General features: G+C 30.9%; 2 protein-coding genes across 2 annotated transcripts in view; both read right to left on the reverse strand.

Moving 5' to 3' along the window:
* Positions 1 to 24,389, reverse strand: part of LOC139876628 (uncharacterized) — a 121,383-nt gene that overhangs the window by 68,556 nt on the left and 28,438 nt on the right. The window lies entirely within an intron of this gene.
* On the reverse strand, positions 1,137 to 2,870 carry LOC139874369 (uncharacterized). The gene is made up of 4 exons (XM_071861810.1): positions 2,460 to 2,870; positions 1,918 to 2,355; positions 1,476 to 1,869; positions 1,137 to 1,408 (listed from the first exon to the last, which is right to left on the reverse strand). The coding sequence occupies exons 1-4, from the start codon at positions 2,868 to 2,870 to the stop codon at positions 1,137 to 1,139; spliced, it is 1,515 nt and encodes a 504-aa protein (XP_071717911.1).

The raw sequence follows: 24,389 nt of genomic DNA on the forward strand, positions 1-24,389 counted from the left end.
CTTCAATTATACACGAAATTGCAATCCGAGTCCTTCAAGTTTTTTTTTTGATTTTCACGTCCTTTTAATTGCAATATTTTGCAATCCGAGTCCCTCCGTCACTTTGCCGTCTAAATTGGCCGTTAGTACCATCACGTGACCAAAACGTGATGGGTAAAATCGTCTTTTTGCATCCTGACCAGCTCCTTTATACGTTGCAAACAAGTTGGGTGACTTCATTTTCAACACCTCGTTCATTTCAAACCCTAGATAAATCCCCAAATATTGAAATCAAAAATTCGAACCCTAATTTGTAGAGATGGAATGCTGGTGTGGTCGACCGTGTGTAATACGATTCTCAAACTCTGAAGCTAACCCCGGACGTCGTTACTATACGTGTGAAAAAAGGTAATTTGACTTGATCCAATTCGTTGATAATTCCATATCTGTTACGAATTCTTGTTTCTTATTTTTGCAGATATCGTATTGCTCGTTCTTTGCTTGGTACGATCCTCCAAATACACTGGATTGCATATCTGCAGTTATGAATGCCAAATTGGAAGTTGATGAAAAGCTTAGAGAATCAGAAAAAAGAGAGTGGAATCTGAAGATTATGTTGATTGTTAGCTGAGTTGTGTTTGTAATGTTGTACTTCTCAAATTGAACTCGGTTAATTGCAGTGTTTTAGTAGTATTCGAATGATGTAATGTATCAATGTAGACAAGTCTTGAATGTATCTTTTTTTGTTGAATCTACTTGAAATGGAGAATGGTAATTTGGTTGACACTATATTGACATTTCCTTCAATCTAATTGCAATGCATGATTTTTTTCTTGAACTACATTTGGTACCTTTTGCTTGACACTATATTGACACTAATACATATTAGCAGTAGCATAATAAGTGACAAAATACATTAGTCATTAAAGATAACATATATATTAGGAGTAGCAAAAGAAGTTACCAAATACAGACCACCAAATACAGACTATTATCATTCGATTACAACTTAAAAACCTACCATTACCAAATACATAACAAGTTTAGCCAAATACATAACAAGTTGACCAAATACATAACAAGCTTAGCAAAAGAAGTTACAAAATACATAACAAGTTTAGCCAAAATACATTGTTCATACAAACTAACACAGACATTTAAGTCTTCTTCTTCCCATTACCATCACTCCTTTTTTTCTTCTTGTCACCATCAGATGCCTTTTTCTTCTTACTTCCACCATTACTTCCACCACCACCACTTTTTGATGCCCCATTAGTACCCCCATTATCACCATCAGATGCCTTCTTCTTCTTACTTCCACCATTACTTCCACCACCACCACTTGTAGATGCCTCATTAGTACCCCCATTGGGACACTTTCTTTTGTTATGACCATAAATTCCACAAGCACCACATTTCTTTAACTTACCTATTTTAAAGAATTAATAAGTAAAGTAATGTATAAGAAAGTTAAAGTAAAAGAATTGTACTCATACCTTGTGATGACAGTTTACCATCTACACCAACCACATCCTTCTCATTAGCAGGCATTCTTCTCTTTTTCTTTGGTCGACCAGGGGTGGATATCTTCTTTGGTGCAACAAGAGTGTACCCATCTTCAGCTTTTTCCCACAAAGTTCTTCCATTCAATGGTTCAACTGTAAACTGGTATGTGTTAATCCAAGTAGATAACAAATAAACTGGATGAACCCATGTTTCTGGTTCACCAACTTCAAGACCATTGTCTGCCATGTTATTGATAACTGCAACAGCATGCTTGCAAGGTATTCCAGTAAGTTCCCACTTCCTACAAGCACATGATTTTGACTCAATATCAACCACAAACTGCTCATTCCCATGTCCACTAACTTGATATCTTTGATTTTCTCCCTATAAAACATCACATTTGTTAGCATCAGACTTAATCTTCTCAAACACCTTACTTGCAGCAGGAGTTAAAATTCCATTTGTTTTTAAAATCTTCTTTTTAACATTCACAATTCTTTTCATACAATACTCTCTAATGTATTCTAAAGCTGTAACTATTGGTTTGTCTCTTGCATCAACCAACCATCTATTAAACACTTCACACATGTTACTAAGCAATACATCAGACACAGCCCTCCCAGTAAAGTGACTTCTAGCCCACTCTTGAGGAGGAATCTTAGTCAACCAAACATATGCTTCATTATCAAACTCTTTTAATTGCAGCATGGATTGTTCAAACTCAGGCACTGTTGTCACAGTTGCACACCTCCACAAATGGTTCTTATATGCTAAACCTCTAAAGCTACCTTTCATATTGCCATGAATGTGTCTTAGACAATGTCTATGTTCAGCACTTGGATACAAGTTACTCACAGCTTGTATCAAACCCTACCATAATAAATATTAAGTTAAGTAAATTAATTATTAATAAAAGTCAATTGAATATTAATAAACTATAGACTAAACTATATTAATAAAGTCAAAGTGAATACCTTTTGTCTGTCTGATATGAATGTAAAGTTAGAATTGAGAGACAAGTCAAGATCATCACCCAAATTTTGTAAGAACCAAGTCCATGATGCACCACATTCTTGTTCAACTATGGCATATGCAACTGGATAAATGCCATTGTTGGAATCAACACCTACAACACTCAAGATGCAACCACTGGCTGGTTCTTTCATAAAAGCACCATCCAAGCCCAACAGATCTCTGCCAATTGCTTTAAACCCCTTCTTAAGTGGACCCAAACATATGTAAATTCTTTTGAATACCCTTGTAGTTTGCTTAAGGTTTCCAGGCTCAACATCAATTTTAACAGTGGAATCAAGATTAGCCCTTTTCAACTCACAAATATAATCTCTAATCTCACCATACTGAGAATAATAATCACCTTGTATCATCTTTGTTGCCCTTCTCAAGCTCTGTATGTTTTATATTCAGAGATGAACAATTCCAGATCTGTTTCCAAATTAGATCTAGCAGCTTTAATTGGAATCTTGGGGTTGTTAACAAGTTGAGGCAACAACTTATTAGACAAGAATTGATAAGTGCAATATGGTATTTTCCTTGATTGGCCGCATTGATGGTGAGGTTTATATGTTCTCACTTCCCATTCTTTACTACCTTTAGGTTTAGAAACCAACAACACCCATTCACAGACTATATTTAAATTTCTTTTAACCCATTTGTCGTTTTTAGGACCACCACAAGATTCTCTCTTATCAACTTTTTTCTTTTTTGCCTTTAATTTGGCTTTACTCTTGCCAACTACACCACAAGTTGTCTTTATGTTACTGGGCCCCACCTCAGATTGTTGACTAACTTTGACCCCAACATTTGGCTTATTAACCACCCCTTCACACCTTACACGGATCCTTCTTTTATCATTCTTAACAAATACTAGTTTTCTTCTTGTTTCAATAGCATGAGACTTAACTAATTCTCTAACCTCTACAGCACTTTCAAACTTTTGGCGAAGATAAAAAAATGTCTTACCAATCTGTGCATCAGCTTTAGCATGTTCTTCAAACTTTTTATTTTTCCTTTTTCTTAAACCTTCCTCATCACTTTCTGTTTCATAACTGTCAAATCCATCATTGTTCAATACATCTAATTCAATATCATCTTCATTATCCTCTTCATCTTCACTGACTTTGGAACCATTGCCCATAAACTCAACATTTTTATCAATGTGAAAGTTAAAGTCTTTCATGTCTACATGAACATCCACAATCTCATTATCCTCATCCACAATATAATCACTATCTTCAGAGTCACTGTGAACTTCTGCATCATTGTGAACTTCTGCATCATTATGAACAGCTTCTAATAGTGCATTTTCATCAATTAGTTCGATAAGTTTCCTCTTCCCTTTGAGATCCTGATGTTCAGCAAAAACTTCCATATACCTTAAACCCTCATCTCCCTCATCTGCCAAATAACTAATCAAACCATCATAATGTTCTCTATCATCTAAAAGTTCTAACCCACTATTTAACTTTGTATTGGGTTTAAGGTAGCGAAATAACACAGGTTTCATAGGATCATAACCTAATGCTTGCATAACCTCATGCAATTGTAATACAGAAAATGTGTCAATGTTGAAGTAATCAATGTAGGTGGTCTGACCATCAGTGTAAACTACTTCACTACCCATACGTAAATACCCACCATGATGTAATATAATTGAGAACAAATCAGGGTAGATATCTGCAACATAATAACGATTTAGGGTTTTACTGTTCAAAATTTAAAAACAAAAACAACGATGACGATTAGGGTTTGACAAACATACCGTATAGTTGATCTATATCTTTTTGTTCCATCTCTGGTGCACGAATAACCCAGTTCTCAGCCATCGATCAATGAAATTTTGGTTCGCTATTTGGTTTTTTATTTGATAAAATCGAGGGATGAAAGAGAAAGAGGTGTTAAAAATGAAGGCACCTAACTTGTTGAACGTATAAAGGAGCTGGTCAGGATGCAAAAAGACGATTTTACCCATCACGTTTTGGTCACGTGATGGTACTAACGGCCAATTTAGACGGCAAAGTGACGAAGGGACTCGGATTGCAAAATAATGCAATTAAAAGGATGCAAAAATCAAAAAAAAAACTTGAGGGACTCGGATTGCAATTTCGTGTATAATAGAAGGACCAACGGAGCAAAAAAGTCTAACTGTAAAACACAAAACCGGATAAACAAAAATAATATTTACCTTTAGTAATCTTTTTGGACATTTCATCAATCATTTGTAACCACTATAGCAGAAAAACAACAACTTTAGGTGGATATTAAATCAATCATTTGTAAACTAATAAACATCGTGAATACTTGTCTTTTAATAGTAATATGCGTGAAAAGGCACATGGGTTTGAGCATGTGATCTATCGTCGTCGTCGCTCTTTGTTGCCCACAAAAGATGCAAATAGCATATTAAACACAAAAAACAAAACACAAACATAGCCTGAGTTCCAGTCTTCATTATTAACATATTCTTACAAATAAGTTTTAAAACATTTACTTATAGCATAATAATAAGGTTAGACTTTCAAATCTTTTGGTCTGGCTAACCCATTAACATACTACCATTCTTTTTAATGGATACCACTTTGACCTATCTGATTGCTTAAGCAATCTGACAAATTGTGTAGTTTGGCAGCCTGCCTATGTTATTATCTATAATTTCCACATATTCTACCTTTCTAGAATTTGTGCACTTGAGTGCTCAAGTAATATTCTTAATGTTTGTAGGTTGCAACGGTTCCTCAAAATGCGTCACTGCGGTATATAAGGGTAAAAAGTGCCACCTTTATAATCTAAAAAATGTGCATTTTTGTAATAAGTACAATATAAAGTGGAACTAATATATAACCCAAGTGTATTGGTTTATAAGGGCAAGGTAGTTCATTATGTCTCCTGCAAACTATAGTTTGCTCTCAAAACACATTTGTCTAAAAATTTATAAGAATTATAACTAAAAATAAGCAATTATAGATTATTTGGTTCTTACGATACAATAAGTAATGAAGTCATACCAGTTTTGTGAACTTTTTAAAAAAACTTTGATGTCAGATCCACCAATAAATCTCTCATTGTTACCTTCACAAAGTAAGAAGAAGTAAAATTAGTCATGGAACTCATATTTATTATGCCTTATAAAATATGCTTAACAGTACACATATATACTCCTGACCCAATTATATATTTTATATCTAGAAATTACAACTTCAAATTACTAATAAGATAAACTTAATAGTACACACACATACCTTCAGCTCATCTATGTGAACATTGTTTTAGGTAACCCCCTATTCTGCAAATCAAATACCCGATTTGTTAAAATTTATGACATACAAATACCCAATTCGATTAAGGGTTTCAAACAACATTTCTCAGTTGAAAATTAACGATATCGGAAGCGTTATATAACACCTCCACAATGCTTATTTCAAGGCGGCGACTTTGATTAGTGATCCCATAAACGTATACTCCATGAAGCGACCCGTCCCAATCCATAGGAACAAATACAACAATATATGATTACATCGCGAGGTACTTGACCTCTAAATGATATATTTTACAAACATTGCATTCGTTTTTAAAACACAACCTTTCATTTCATCGAAAGTTGACAGGTATGCATACCATTTCAAAATATCCAAACTATAATGACCTAATCTGTCATTTACTCAATAATAATCTCTATTGAACTTCATCGACTCGAATGCAACGTCTTTTTGAAATATGTCATGAATTACTCCAAGTAATATCCTTAAAATGAGCTAATGCACAGCAGAAGATTTCTTTCAAACCTGAGAATAAACATGCTTTAAAGTGTCAACCAAAAGGTTGGTGAGTTCATTAGTTTATAGTAATCATTTCATTTTCATAATTTTAATAGACCACAAGATTTCATTTTTCATAACAACTATCTCAAAATCCGTCATTCGCAAACGGCAGAGATAAAAATCATTCATATGGTGAACACCTAGTAATCGACATTAACAAGATGCATATAGAATATCCCCATCATTCCGGGACTACCTCGGACATGATAAAAATCGAAGTACTAAAGCATCTGGTACTTTGGATGGGGTTCGTTAGGCCCATAGATCTATCTTTAGGATTCACGTCAATTAGGAGATCGGTTTCCTAATTCTTAGATTACCAGACTAAAAGGGGCATATCCAAATTCGATCATTCAACCATAGAATGTAGTTTCACTTTGTTTCACTTACTTGTGTCTATTTCGTAAAACATTTATAAAAGTTGCGCATGTATTCTCAGCCCAAAAATATAAAGGGTAAAAAGGCAAATGAAACTCACCATACTGTATTTCGTAGTAAAAATACATATAACATCATTGAACAAGTGTAAGGTTGACCTCGGATTCACGAACCTAAATTAAGTATATATATTTATATGTCGGTCAATATTTGTCTAACAATTTAAGTCAAGCCATAGTGTACCACAATCCTAATGCTCGAGACTAATATGCAACAGTCAACAAAAGTTAATTTGACTCAAAATGATTTCCAGAATGATTATTATATAGATTAAATATCGTCGTTTTATATTTTAAATATTTAAAAGATTTATTAGAGTAATTAATATAATTCATTTATTAATAAATAAAACTTTATACATAAAAATATACTTTTATATATCTTAGATAACAAAATTTATAAAGTTCATTGAATATCATAAAAATGTTATGATAGGTTTTATTAAGGTAATTATATTATTTGTATTACATTTTTATCTGATAAAATAACATTGATAATAATAATAAGTAAGTGTTGTATTATTTTGTAATAATAATTATTATTATCTTATTAATAAAAATATCAATAATTATATTTACTAAAAATGATATTATGATAAAATGATAATTCTAGTTATGATAACTTTAATATTTACGATACTTTAAAATAACCATTTTATTTAAAATAGTAATAATTAATGATATTTTATAGTAACAATGACATTTCTATTAAAATGATAATTTTTGTTAAAATGATAGTTTTAATACTATCGATACTTTTAATAATAATAATAATGATAAGAATAGCAAGAACGATAATTTTATCTAAATCAATATCTTACAATATTTTAATTTCACCATGATACTCATACTTATTATTTCTTAATCAATTTGTTAATAGTTTTTAAATCGTCTTTTATATCGTGTTCCTTTTAATAATAATAATAGTAATCATAATAGTTGAGTGTTACTAATATAATATTAATAATAATAAATATTATGATAATGGTAATACTAATAACTATTTTAATGATCATAATAATAATAATACTAATTATAACTTTAACGATAATAACGATAGTAATAATATTTAAATAACAGTTTTTGATAACAAAACCTTTTATTGACAATGATGATAATAATAATAATAATAATAATAATAATAATAATAATAATAATAATAATAATAATAATTAGATAAAACTAGGACGACGATAATAACGACGATAATAATAATCATTTTTAATAATAATACAAAAATTCAATTGACTATAACTTTTAATCCATCCGTCAAAACCATTTGGTATCTAAAGGAAAAGTTCATAATTTTTCGCTAGCTTTTCAAGGACATGCATATCTTATATCTTATCTCAACCGCAGGTGTAACTAATTCAAGATTCAACATAACCTATCTAAGGGCAATATCAAAAGTGCAAGCATGCATAATCCTATTTTCTCGAGCACTAGTCAGGGATACACTATTAATATGTAGAATTTAAATTATGAGTACTCACGTATCAATATTGAGATTCAATATTGCAGGAAAGGTACGTAGACACAACGGAGATGACAAACACTAGTTTGACTCACGAGCAAAACCCACGAACATTACCCATAACCTCCATAGCTATAACCCATAATTTCCTTAGCTCTATCCCGCTCATAAAACCCGTTTTGAAATAACTTGCTCATGACCTCGTCGTAGTATTTTATGTATAATAATACTAGTAATAATAATAATACTACTAACAATAATAATAATAAATATAATTATAGAGAGAGTGTGAGAGATAGATAGTTAGAAAACAATTATGATCGATCCTATATATATAGATTTATAAATAATATAATAATATAATATAATATTAATAAAAATTAAAAACATGTTACATAGTGAGTCGCCACCAAAATATGTCGGCACAAGATTATGCGTTTCGCGTAGATAGGTATGCGGTCCGCATATGGTGTCTTCACGAAAATTGTAGATTTTTGAGTTACGGACGTCTGGACACCGGAATCACCCTTTTTCGAGTCAGTATGATTTAGTTATGATTTTTCTCGTGCAAGTGCGCAGGTTTAGTGATTTCCATCATTGTAACTTGAAATCTTGAGATGAAATGTTGTAATCTTTTAGTGCTCATAAGAAACCTTTATTTTTATCTTTATTTTTATTTTCATATCATTGAAAATCCATAAAATATTTTATAATCAAATTATATTATATCAAAAAAAAAAATGTTATCGTACGTTTGAAAGTAAATCAAATAATACTATAATAATAATAGTAATCATAATAGTTGAGTGTTACTAATATAATATTAATAATAATAAATATTATGATAATGGTAATAATAATAACTATTTTAATGATCATAATAATAATAATACTAATTATAACTTTAACGATAATAACGATAGTAATAATATTTAAATAACAGTTTTTGATAACAAAACCTTTTATTGACAATGATGATAATAATAATAATAATAATAATAATAATAATAATAATAATAATAATAATAATAATAATAATAATAATAATAATAATAATAATAATTAGATAAAATTAGGACGACGATAATAACGACGATAATAATAATCATTTTTAATAATAATACAAAAATTCAATTGACTATAACTTTTAATCCATCCGTCAAAACCATTTGGTATCTAAAGGAAAAGTTCATAATTTTTCGCTAGCTTTTCAAGGACATGCATATCTTATATCTTATCTCAACCGCAGGTGTAACTAATTCAAGATTCAACATAACCTATCTAAGGGCAATATCAAAAGTGCAAGCATGCATAATCCTATTTTCTCGAGCACTAGTCAGGGATACACTATTAATATGTAGAATTTAAATTATGAGTACTCACGTATCAATATTGAGATTCAATATTGCAGGAAAGGTACGTAGACACAACGGAGATGACAAACACTAGTTTGACTCACGAGCAAAACCCCCGAACATTACCCATAACCTCCATAGCTATAACCCATAATTTCCTTAGCTCTATCCCGCTCATAAAACCCGTTTTGAAATAACTCGCCCATGACCTCATCGTAGTATTTTATGTATAATAATACTAAGAATAATAATAATACTAACAATAATAATAATAAATATAATTATAGAGAGAGTGTGAAAGATAGATAGTTAGAAAACAATTATGATCGATCCTATATATATAGATTTATAAATAATATAATAATATAATATAATATTAATAAAAATTAAAAACATGTTACATAGTGAGCCGCCACCAAAATATGTCGGCACAAGATTACGCGTTTCGCGTAGATAGGTATGCGGTCCACGTATGGTGTCTTCACGAAAATTGTATATTTTTGAGTTACGGACGTCTGGACACCAGAATCACCCTTTTTCGAGTCAGTATGATTTAGTTATGATTTTTCTCGTGCAAGTGCGCAGGTTTAGTGATTTCCATCATTGTAACTTGAAATCTTGAGATGAAATGTTGTAATCTTTTAGTGCTCATAAGAAACCTTTATTTTTATCTTTATTTTTATTTTCATATCATTGAAAATCCATAAAACATTTTATAATCAAATTCTATTATATCGAAAAAAAAATGTTATCGTACGTTTGAAAGTAAATCAAATAATACTATAAGGTTTAGTTTTCCAAAACTATTTATATTCAAAATCATTTTAAATTCGTTTAGAAAATCTTATAACACGTAACGTTTATACTTTGAACTTAATTTGATATAATTCATTTATGCGCCAACGTTTAGTTTACTTTCCTTAAACTTTCTAAATAAAATATCTTAATATCGATTGAATCAAATAACAAGTGTTACTATCGTTTACATAACTAATTTGTAATCATATATATATATTTAATATTCATGAACACATTGTAGGTACACGTTGCAAGTTATTTATATACTTAGTTTCAATAATTATCATTTCAACCTATTGTATATATTCAATTTACACTATTTAAACAAAACCTTTTAAATAACAAATTCTATCCTATCAAGGAACGTTTTCGTTTAATAAGGTTAAGTCATATAATACATAAGTCATAATGGTTCCTAGTTTCTATCTTATAGTTCAATCGTGTATCGTAAGGTTAAATCTAAAGAACAATCAAATGTATGAAATTATTATAATGTAACATGTCAAATGGGTTTATCTAGTCGATGAACCTTATTCCAATGATTTAATCATTATGAATGTTAAATAATTAACACAAGAAATTATTGTAGAATATGTATTGGAGATCAAACAGGAATCTCCACTAGTTTTTGTCTACACTTGATAAGTGATACTTTGTTCTCATTTGAAAATCACTTTATCATTTATTCCGAATACCGTTAAAAAGAAATGATTTCTTAATTCAACGTGGACCTCATAGCAGAGACTTGTAATCATAATTCAATGTATCTGATAATTCAATCATATGATATTATCTTTTAATTTCGTCAATAACTATATTGATCAAATTATGTTCATGTAAAGTATTACATATCTAACACATTGTTAACGTTTTCAATTAACGAGTATATATCATATATACATATCTATTTACACATAATTGTTCGTGAATCGTCAGGCATGGTCAAAGGGTAATTGATTACATGAATATAGTTTTCAAACTTTCGAGACTCAACATTATAGATTTTGCTTATCATGTCGGAATCATATAAAGATTAAAGTTTAAATTTGATCGAAAATTTCCGGGTCATCACAGTACCTACCCGTTAAAGAAATTTCGTCCCCGAAATTTGATAGAGGTCGTCATGGATAACAATAAGAATGTTTTCATGACAAATATGAGTTGATAAATAGAGTTTTATCATTATTGAGTAATATGGATGAAACCATTTGATTTTGTGAAGAGCACGAGTGAAGCTATCACTGAAGAGTGAAATGAGTAGGTATAGATTCGTCATATCTTTTGATGTAGATAGGATTGATTTCCAAGTTCAAGAGATTTGGAGAAAATCTTCGTAATAAGATTTGTTTCTTCGGTAATCCAGGGAATTAGGATCCGATTTAAATGCGATCATCTGCTTTGATTTCTCTGTCGGATATTTTACTATAAATCCACCCCCGTCGTTTCCTTACAACTCACACATTCTATTCTTTCTCCTTAATTCATACTTTAAAAACATTTGTCAATATGCTCCATCCCATTCCGATCCTTGATATACTCTTAAGTTTCATATCTGTCATTCTTCTTTTTCATCTACCGCCGGAGGATTTTATTTACTTCTACTATTATCTTGGGGTTATAGTGTTATTAATTTTCCCGTGCCTTTACGTGGCAATACGTATTGATATGCACAGTTTGTAATTTATGTGTTGTTGTCGAGTTTTATATTTTCTTTTATATTCAAGAGTTCCATACTTTTGTCTCCTCTTCCCGACTTCAAGTCAAGCGAATAATGGTCCAGAATTCATATGGATTTTGAAATGAACATAGTTAATGTACTCAGAAAGAAATCATAATGGCACGATCTTGATTTGGCAAATTACCAGAATATCTGAAAAGATAGAACTGTTAAGAAGATATGTTCTTAATATGTTTGAAGATTGGATAGAATGTAAGAGTCGTGTAAATGGCACATGATGACGGTATGTTCTGTGAATCATCACGTTCCATTAGAAGCTCAGCATGAATTACTGTAATATAATCACGTTGATCAAGTGTCATTATATTATACTAACTCATGCTTCAGTTCCCAACACTACTTCAAAAACATTCCTATTTTAAATTTGAATTTTTCAGAATTTAAAACTAACATAGTTTCTTTTATATTGAATCGCAGGTATTGCGAAGAGATAAAAGATTTCTGATAAGAATACTTATGAAAATATCTTCAGAAATATCGAGGATATTTATAATAAAAGATACGATGATATCTTAGAATGTTCAAGATATGATGATGATGAAGAATATTTGTCTGTGAAGGTTTAGAATAAGAAGTAAGGTGTTCGCTAACGATTTCAGCAGACACTAAATCATTTGGATCCTTTGAAGGTAGATTTCGTCCGTGTGATTTGTCCACAGTCTCCTTCATGGTCTGCTCAATCCGTTTTTCAGTTCTAAACCTTCTCTTTTTCTCAGCTTTACCACCATACCATTCTTTATCATCAAACTTTTGACTATTAAAGTCGTTTACAGTTTTTGCTGCTTCATCAGCATTTCGAGAACTATCCGTAGTTCGAGATGTTTTTCAGAAACTTGACATTCGAAGTAAGTAAGTCTTAGAGGTAGACGTTACATGTTTATATAACTATTGAAGTAGAAATGCTGCGAGATTTTAAAATACTGATTGCTGATTTTTCAGTAATTGGTATGACAATTATCGTTTCAAGATGTAGGTGAGTACATGATGGGTTTTAATGAATAAGTATAGTGACTTTTCGGAGAGGATTAAGTCGAAGGTTAATGAAGTTGTTGATAAGTTTCCAGCTAATGTGGTGAGATATGAAAGGTTCCCAGTAACGATTGGCAAAAGGGCAACGTAGCTATCGAGGTTATAATGAGGCTAGTCCGATTGAAGAGTCGAAGTTGACTTGCTGAAGCTGTGACAAAACTGGCTACTTTGAAAAGGAATCGTAAGGTTGTTTTTGCTAATAATTGATAAAGAATTTGAAGCGGTTACGTGTTAAACTATGACTTTGGTTTCGAGAGTTTTTCAGGTATAAAACGACGGGTAACATGTAGTTGGATCATCATCTCGATTGTTCATTATTTGAAGTGTCTTCCGAAATTTTGAAGGGTTTGAACACCAATTGTAATCGTTAATATTCTTATGATGTTCTAGCACAGTTTTGAAGTCAAAGTATAGCTTTGAGAAATGTAAGAATCTAAGAGTGATGAGTTCGTTTATACCTCGAATTGAATTCTGAGATTTCAAAATCAGAATATGTAATTAGATTTGAATGAGTATGGTTGTTTTGATTTCTATAATAGAATGTATATTGTTATGAAAGTAGAGGTTATAGTTGATGATTGTTGAATCAGTATCGAATAATGTAACATATTAATTGTGAATTTAAATATCACTCGGGTATTACCTACCCGTTAAAAATTTCACGAATAATATTTTGAACAAGAATTTTTCATTACAGTCTTTATGAAAATATATGTGTGTATATTTTCTTCAGATGTAATACAGATTTAATGAGTTAATATCATATTAATCTCATTTGATTTTTGGCATTGAATTAGTAAAGAATAATCTCTAAAACATTAGAGATTACATAATTTTCGCGGAGTATTTCGCTAATGTAATAAATACTTCATTATTTATTCTCATAGATATTTTCTTAGTGAATCATGCTGATGCTCATAAAACTCTTGCTAACTTCACAAGATACAAATGTTGTTTTTCAGTAAATTTCGAGTACAACGAAGATGAAAGTGTAACATCAAACGTGTTATTGAATGATACACTTGGTTTGTTACGAAACTGAATTCATTTAATTGAAACAGAGATTGTAGTTAACGATGGTTATGTTGTTTACGAAGGATGTACATCATAGCATATTAGTAATATGAATTTAACCGAGTAGTACCTACCCCTTTTCCAATTCATACTTAATAGCTTAGTACGAAAAGATTTATTATAGTTCCAGAATTCATATATATAAAATATATAATAATTCTTCAGATGGAATGAGTTAATACTTTATAACTCGTTGATACAACATACTCGTTATTGATTCGTAATGATTTCCACAGTGATTCTTGAACTGACGAAGTTTGTGATGTCATAGGTGCTGCTGATTCTGACGATGCTGATGTTACTGACTATGCGGGTGCTGCTAACGGTACTGTTGATGCTGCTGGTAAATCAAGTCTAGCTTGTAAATTGTGCACCCTTCTTGTCAGGGTTTCGATTCTTCTCTCTATCATCTCTGTCCACTTATCTGATTTATGGTTAGGGCTGAAATACATAATCTCTAAGACTTTAGAGATTACATAATCACCGCAGAATGTTTCTCTGATGAAGTTATGAATCAATACTTCATCGTTTGTTGTTATTGGTACTCCTTGGTATCTATGGTGCGTGTGATGTTGATATCCAAGGTACAGATTGTGATGTTGAGGCGTGTGATACGGATGCGATTGTTGATGGTGGTAATGATACGGTTGATGTTGATGATGGTGGTTCTGTTGATGCCGATGATGCTGCTGGTGCTTATCGTATTGAGGCTTGCGATGTTGATGCTACTGGCGGTATTGATTATGCTGCTGGTGCTGCTGATGGTGTTTGTAATCCTTGCACCATGTGTTCTAAAGCCACTACTCGAGCGCGAAGTTCGTTAACTTCTGCTAATACACCGGAATGATTGGCGGTTAGAGCGAGTGGATGAATAAGATTTGTAATATGGGATAGTATATAATCGTGACGAGATACTCTAGAAATGAGAGAGAAAATGGTGTTTTGAATAGGTTCGCCGGTAAGTGCTTCGGGTTCATCGCCAAGAGGTGATTGTGGTGGGTGGAAGGGATCGCCTTCTTCTTATCTCCAGTGATTTAGTATATTACGAATCCATCCCCAATTCATCCATAACAGATGATGGGAAATTGGTTGGTCCATTCCGGTGACGCTGCTTTCGGAGCTCGTGTGGAAATCCATATCGGCATAGCTGTCGGAATCTGAGGAGTTTGAACTAGATGCGGAATCCATCTTGCATAATCGGGGAAATGAATTTTTTTGTATGGAATAGATTATAGGAGTTAGATTTGATATCTTTCTATACATAATTTACATATGTATATATAATACCAAAATCCCATAATTTACGGAGGAATCTTTGAAAGATGTCAGTCAAAGTTCACAGTAATAGATATGCTAAGATAAGAATTCGTCTATACACTATTATGCAATAAATGCAGGAAAACGCGCCTAGACTTAAGAATGATAAGCAGGTAATTTCCTAAGGATGATAAGTAGATGATTTCCGACTAAAAATGATAAGCAAAACTTTTGACATGCAGACACGGTCGAAGTCCAGACTCACTAATGCATCTTAACGACTATCGGTTAGACACACTAATGCAAGACCTGGTTCGCTAAGACCATCGCTCTGATACCACAGGAAGCGACCCGTCCCAATCCATAGGAACAAATACAACAACATATGATTACATCGCGAGGTACTTGACCTCTAAATGATACATTTTACAAACATTGCATTCGTTTTTAAAACACAACCTTTCATTTCATCGAAAGTTGACAGGTATGCATACCATTTCAAAATATCCAAACTATAATGACCTAATCTGTCATTTACTCAATAATAATCTCTATTGAACTTCATCGACTCGAATGCAACGTCTTTTTGAAATATGTCATGAATGACTCCAAGTAATATCCTTAAAATGAGCTAATGCACAGCGGAAGATTTCTTTCAAACCTGAGAATAAACATGCTTTAAAGTGTCAACTAAAAGGTTGGTAAGTTCATTAGTTTATAGTAATCATTTCATTTTCATAATTTTAATAGACCACAAGATTTCATTTTTCATAACAACTATCTCAAAATTCGGCATTCGCAAACGACAGAGATAAAAATCATTCATATGGTGAACACCTGGTAACCGACATTAACAAGATGCATATAGAATATCCCCATCATTCCGGGACTACCTCGGACATGATAAAAATCGAAGTACTAAAGCATCTGGTACTTTGGATGGGGTTCGTTAGGCCCATAGATCTATCTTTAGGATTCGCGTCAATTAGGAGATCGGTTTCCTAATTCTTAGATTACCAGACTAAAAGGGGCATATCCAAATTCGATCATTCAACCATAGAATGTAGTTTCACTTTGTTTCACTTACTTGTGTCTATTTCGTAAAACATTTATAAAAGTTGCGCATGTATTCTCAGCCCAAAAATATAAAGGGTAAAAAGGCAAATGAAACTCACCATACTGTATTTCGTAGTAAAAATACATATAACATCATTGAACAAGTGTAAGGTTGGCCTCGGATTCACGAACCTAAATTAAGTATATATATTTATATGTCGGTCAATATTTGTCTAACAATTTAAGTCAAGTCATAGTGTACCACAATCCTAATGCTCGAGACTAATATGCAACAGTCAACAAAAGTTAATTTGACTCAAAATGATTTCCAGAATGATTATTATATAGATTAAATATCGTCGTTTTATATTTTAAATATTTAAAAGATTTATTAGAGTAATTAATATAATTCATTTATTAATAAATAAAACTTTATACATAAAAATATACTTTTATATATCTTAGATAACAAAATTTATAAAGTTCATTGAATATCATAAAAATGTTATGATAGGTTTTATTAAGGTAATTATATTATTTGTATTACATTTTTATCTGATAAAATAATATTGATAATAATAATAAGTAAGTGTTGTATTATTTTGTAATAATAATTATTATTATCTTATTAATAAAAATATCAATAATTATATTTACTAAAAATGATATTATGATAAAATGATAATTCTAGTTATGATAACTTTAATATTTACGATACTTTAAAATAACCATTTTATTTAAAATAGTAATAATTAATGATATTTTATAGTAACAATGACATTTCTATTAAAATGATAATTTTTGTTAAAATGATAGTTTTAATACTATCGATACTTTTAATAATAATAATAATGATAAGAATAGCAAGAACGATAATTTTATCTAAATCAATATCTTACAATATTTTAATTTCACCATGATACTCATACTTATTATTTCTTAATCAATTTGTTAATAGTTTTTAAATCGTCTTTTATATCGTGTTCCTTTTAATAATAATAATAGTAATCATAATAGTTGAGTGTTACTAATATAATATTAATAATAATAAATATTATGATAATGGTAATACTAATAACTATTTTAATGATCATAATAATAATAATACTAATTATAACTTTAACGATAATAACGATAGTAATAATATTTAAATAACAGTTTTTGATAACAAAACCTTTTATTGACAATGATGATGATAATAATAATAATAATAATAATAATAATAATAATAATAATAATAATAATAATAATAATTAGATAAAACTAGGACGACGATAATAATGACGATAATAATAATCATTTTTAATAATAATACAAAAATTCAATTGACTATAACTTTTAATCCATCCGTCAAAACCATTTGGTATCTAAAGGAAAAGTTCATAATTTTTCGCTAGCTTTTCAAGGACATGCATATCTTATATCTTATCTCAACCGCAGGTGTAACTAATTCAAGATTCAACATAACCTATCTAAGGGCAATATCAAAAGTGCAAGCATGCATAATCCTATTTTCTCGAGCACTAGTCAGGGATACACTATTAATATGTAGAATTTAAATTATGAGCACTCACGTATCAATATTGAGATTCAATATTGCAGGAAAGGTACGTAGACACAACGGAGATGACAAACACTAGTTTGACTCACGAGCAAAACCCCCGAACATTACCCATAACCTCCATAGCTATAACCCATAATTTCCTTAGCTCTATCCCGCTCATAAAACCCGTTTTGAAATAACTCGCCCATGACCTCATCGTAGTATTTTATGTATAATAATACTAAGAATAATAATAATACTAACAATAATAATAATAAATATAATTATAGAGAGAGTGTGAGAGATAGATAGTTAGAAAACAATTATGATCGATCCTATATATATAGATTTATAAATAATATAATAATATAATATAATGTTAATAAAAATTAAAAACATGTTACATAGTGAGCCGCCACCAAAATATGTCGGCACAAGATTACGCGTTTCGCGTAGATAGGTATGCGGTCCGCGTATGGTGTCTTCACGAAAATTGTATATTTTTGAGTTACGGACGTCTGGACACCAGAATCACCCTTTTTCGAGTCAGTATGATTTAGTTATGATTTTTCTCGTGCAAGTGCGCAGGTTTAGTGATTTCCATCATTGTAACTTGAAATCTTGAGATGAAATGTTGTAATCTTTTAGTGCTCATAAGAAACCTTTATTTTTATCTTTATTTTTATTTTCATATCATTGAAAATCCATAAAACATTTTATAATCAAATTCTATTATATCTAAAAAAAAAATGTTATCGTACGTTTGAAAGTAAATCAAATAATACTATAAGGTTTAGTTTTCCAAAACTATTTATATTCAAAATCATTTTAAATTCGTTTAGAAAATCTTATAACACGTAACGTTTATACTTTGAACTTAATTTGATATAATTCATTTATGCGCCAACGTTTAGTTTACTTTCCTTAAACTTTCTAAATAAAATATCTTAATATCGATTGAATCAAATAACAAGTGTTACTATCGTTTACATAACTAATTTGTAATCATATATATATATATATATTTAATATTCATGAACACATTGTAGGTACACGTTGCAAGTTATTTATATACTTAGTTCTAATAATTATCATTTCAACCTATTGTATATATTCAATTTACACTATTTAAACAAAACCTTTTAAATAACAAATTCTATCCTATCAAGGAACGTTTTCGTTTAATAAGGTTAAGTCATATAATACATAAGTCATAATGGTTCCTAGTTTCTATCTTATAGTTCAATCATGTATCGTAAGGTTAAATCTAAAGAACAATTAAATGTATGAAATTATTATAATGTAACATGTCAAATGGGTTTATCTAGTCGATGAACCTTATTCCAATGATTTAATCATTATGAATGTTAAATAATTAACACAAGAAATTATTGTAGAATATGTATTGGAGATCAAACAGGAATCTCCACTAGTTTTTGCCTACACTTGATAAGTGATACTTTGTTCTCATTTGAAAATCACTTTATCATTTATTCCGAATACCGTTAAAAAGAAATGATTTCTTAATTCAACGTGGACCTCATAGCAGAGACTTGTAATCATAATTCAATGTATCTGATAATTCAATCATATGATATTATCTTTTAATTTCGTCAATAACTATATTGATCAAATTATGTTCATGTAAAGTATTACATATCTAACACATTGTTAACGTTTTCAATTAACGAGTATATATCATATATACATATCTATTTACACATAATTGTTCGTGAATCGTCAGGCATGGTCAAAGGGTAATTGATTACATGAATATAGTTTTCAAACTTTCGAGACTCAACATTACAGATTTTTCTTATCGTGTCGGAATCATATAAAGATTAAAGTTCAAATTTGGTCGGAAATTTTCGGGTCATCACACTCCACTTCCTTAGAATGTGTTTAGAGGACCCCAAGGACCAAGGTCTTCCTCCACCCATAACAAAAAGTCCCTCAATATCTGCAAATAAAAAAATATATAATAAAAGGCATCAAATGCTGTTAATTATTACTAACAAACACACAGCAAGCTAGAAGAATTAAATGTATTTAATAAATAGATTTATTTAATTTTTAATTTACTAATAATAAGGAATCCCTAAGTAAGCTAATTGGATTTAAGCAAATACATAAAAGAAAACAAAAACAAAAACAAAAAACCTAATACAGGCAATCACTTAACGGAAAAAGAAACAAAAAAGGCATAATCATGAAATGAAACAAATATAAATAAATATAAATAATACCTTTTCAACGGAAAGAGTAAAGCAAGCGAAGGTGAAGGTGGCGATGAGGAGCAGATTTGATTTTGATCGCCAGAATTAGTTTTTTTGTAATTTTAATTTGATGATGTGGATGTTGATGGTTGTCGATTTCAATAACCCGTCATCGCTACCTAAAAAATTTGGGAGAAAATAAATAGGTAGCAAGCGTATGTGTTTTACATAATTAAACTGAAGAGATAAGGTCGTGGAGGGAGTGGTGCAGGGCATGGGGGATGTCCATCAGTGAGGCTCTTTGGTTACTTGTTCACGTTTTTGGGTTTCTCTGTCTTTTGGGAATGATGGGATAAGCTTTCAATGTTTTAAGCAACCTCACTAAAATAAAATATTTTATCACAACTTAAAAAAAAAAGCGAAAAAACAATAAATTATGGTAGTGTAGACCATTTGACTTTCCTTGACTTTTGATGAATAGTATGAACAATTTCTTTTAAACCAATAGGAGTGGAGTATTTTGTTGTGGTAATAGAAGATAGGGTAATATAAAAATCTGTAATCATTAACACTTATATACTAAAAGTGGTGACGAATGTCGTCATTTCAGTTATATCGTATTGTCGTTTTGAGTTTGCGTTCACATTACAAACGGTCCCTCAACTTCGACTATATTTACACAACGGCCCCTCAAGTTTAGACTTTTTCAGGAGTAAAAAGTGTAAATATATAATTTTATTAAAATAAAATAATCTAATTCCACCCAAATTTATAACAGGCTCTATCTTCTCGCTCGGTGCGAGTTAAATTTTTCAGAGACCACCGTTCAACTCGAAAAAATCTTACGAACCCAACGGGGCTAACTATACGCAAAACGGACATTTTTCAAAAAACGCTAGATACAACGACAATCCGTATCTTCCCGCTCGCCAGGAGTTAAATTTTTTCGACGACAGCGTCAGACTCGAAATAATTTTATGAACAAATCGAAACTAACCACGTTCGAAACGGATACTTTTTAAAAAATGCTAAACACATTGACAACCCATATTTTTCTGTTCGTCGGGAGTTAAATTTTTCCGACAGTGTAACGACCCAACCCTCGTTATACCAAAAACACGAGCCAAAAAAAAAATTTGTGTGGCAGTGTATCTGGACGGCGTCCAGTTATCTGGACGGTGTCCAGTATTGAAGACCAGGACAGCGTCCCAAGCTTTTGGACGGCGTCCAAATGAACTAAATTTTACTAATCAGTTTTTCATTTACACGCGAGCGAAAACTCGCTTACCGACACTTTTAAACGAAACCAATTATCATAATACATCAATATAAGTAAAACTAATAGATTTCCACAATAAAACTAGTTTTACAACACCGGGCCCACAACGACCCATTTCACGAAATTCGTTCAAAAATACAAGTTCCGACCACAAAAGTTTAATTTTCAAACGACACTTAGAGCATGGTGTTTGGTGTTAAACTATCCAAATCTTGGCCGAACTTTCAAAAGCTAATCCCCCGAGAGCCACTACTAATCCAAACGAATACCTTTGCCCTTGTCCACGCCGGATCCTAAAAAGGTAAACAACGAGAGGGTAAGCTAACGCTTAGTGAATGCAATAATTATACACATACATATATAACCTACTTACTTGCAATCACATACACAATTACCTCATACACGCTAGCAATTTATATGGCATATCAACGCAAAGTATAACGCTAAATCTCCAAGACCACAAGCTAGCACAAACAATAGCATATATAACTCGAACAATATAATATGCTACACTACAACACATAACCATGGTTAACCAATAGTACAAGGGAATGGTACTTCGAATTTCCCATCGGTGTTCCCAACAACCGTTAGTGTACAACGAAATATATCACTAACCCCTGGGTGGTATCGATCGCCCGAACTTAAGTCCCACCCGCTACGTAAAATGTGGTATCGATCGCCCGAACTTAGGTCCCACACTTTACGCCCACACATAATGACATGGTATCGATCGCCTGAACTTTAAACCCATATCATATATTAACCCGATGTGGTATCGATCGCCCGAACTTAAATCCCACATCAAATCTTGTACAAGTAAATACATTATATACACACATGTATAATCATTCTACTTACCTTGTCATCTTGGCGAGATTTCCAATAACAACTTGTAACCTTCAAAGCGAGTCACCTAACACAATTAATTCCTAATTAATTCACATAATAAGTGTAGTGACCCGAAAATTTTCGACTAATTTTAAACCGAACTCTCGATACGATTTAATATATTTTGACACGATAAGCTAAGTCTGTTAGGTTGAGTCTCAAAATTTTTGAACTGTTTACATGAATGCATTTAACCTTTGACCATTCCCGACGATTCACGAACAAATATTTGTAAATAGATGTATATACATATATATATATATATATATATATATATATATATATATATATATATAAATAAATATATTTATATAATAAATGTTATTAATTGTTTGTATGAAATTATTGTTATAAATAAATATTAATGTAAATGTTAATATCATTATTGTGAATATTATCATTTTAACATAATATATAGATATAAAAACACGATACATTTAATTTGTCATATTATTACTAATATTATTGCTATCATTATTAATATCATTATTATTATAATTAGTAGTAAAGTTATGATTTTAGTTATTTAATTATTATTAGCATATTATTATTATTGTTAATATCCTTATTATTAATTCTATTATTATTACTAATTTAATTACTGTATTATAATTATTTACATTAGTTAACTACTAATATTAATTAAGTTTAACATAATGAATCTGTTACATAATCGAATTTGTTATACAACCACATCGAAGCTTTATTCAAATTGTTTTGGTCTCCATTTTGTTTGAGGTCAATCACAACTTTCACAATACAAACAAAATCCGTTAAGCATCCCTATCTGCTTTGATCTTTTTCTTCTTCTCTGTGATATTCTGTCAAACATTAGCAACCCTACAAATCATACGCAATCGTCCTTTGATCCTATTGACAATCACACAAAAACAAAACATCACCATCTATCTAATCTATCTTCTTTTTCTGTTTTTGATTATCAATGACAAATACTTCTCTTTCTGTTAAACGTCTAAATCAAATTTGCAATACAAACAATTACGATCGAATCTTGTGCTGTAGATATGGTACGAAATTTGTTAGCTTTCACTATCTGGTTAATATTTTCTTCTTCTTTTCTTCGTGATTGAATATTATTGTCCTTCCTTCATCCTGCTCGAGATTCTCTGTCGACCACCATCAATCCTACAAGACAAAATGTGATCAATTATTATTGCGGTATCACTCAAAATATACATATATAATTACATATACAAAGCATATAGATGAAGGGAGAGAGAGTTAGATTTACATTCACCATCACCTTTAATCACCACTTTCTTCACTTGATCACCTTCAAACGAGAGAAACTTTGAATCACCACCTTGATTATTATCGTATAAAACACCACAAACCACTATCTTCTCGACTCACTCTTTCTTGATGATATTTGCTATTGTTAAACATAAACCCACAATGAAACTCACCACCTTTGTCTTCCTTTCTGTTTTCTTTTCTATTATGACAAGAACTCTCGAAACCCATTGAACTCATCGACAACCAATTCAAAACTCTCATTTTTTTTCTGGTTAATCATCATCATCAAAACCACGCAAAAACCATATGTTACCTCGACTTGTTTCTGTTTTTAATCAAGCTTCTACACTGCAATTACAGCTACAAAAATTTCGGTTTCAGTGGTATATATCAACGAATAAAGATGATACATTTAATATGATCATGATGCAAAGTGGGTTAATAAAGAATGATGACTACATGCCCTTTACTTTTCCTAATTGACCGACACTTTCTATTGTGGATAATCCACTTGATATTTGAAGAATATGGAAACAAACTTAGTTGATTGATTGGGCCCATATTTCTTTTGCTTTGGCCGAAGTACTTGGTGATAATATTAGGCGAATATTTGACACGTTCTTTCCTTGTTGTTAGCCGACATTTGTATGGTGAAAAGAAGAAAG

Source organism: Rutidosis leptorrhynchoides, chromosome 11, assembly GCF_046630445.1.
Source record: "Rutidosis leptorrhynchoides isolate AG116_Rl617_1_P2 chromosome 11, CSIRO_AGI_Rlap_v1, whole genome shotgun sequence".
NCBI lineage: Eukaryota > Viridiplantae > Streptophyta > Magnoliopsida > Asterales > Asteraceae > Rutidosis > Rutidosis leptorrhynchoides.

Excerpts from the sequence above, each read along its gene's own strand:
- LOC139874369 (XM_071861810.1), bottom strand. The coding sequence starts at position 2,870 with ATGATACAAGGTGATTATTATTCTCAGTATGGTGAGATTAGAGATTAT. Across the intron at positions 2,356-2,459 it reads TCATATCAGACAGACAAAAG|GGTTTGATACAAGCTGTGAG; the intron begins GTATTCACTTTG and ends TTATTATGGTAG. Across the intron at positions 1,870-1,917 it reads TAACTCCTGCTGCAAGTAAG|GGAGAAAATCAAAGATATCA; the intron begins GTGTTTGAGAAG and ends GATGTTTTATAG.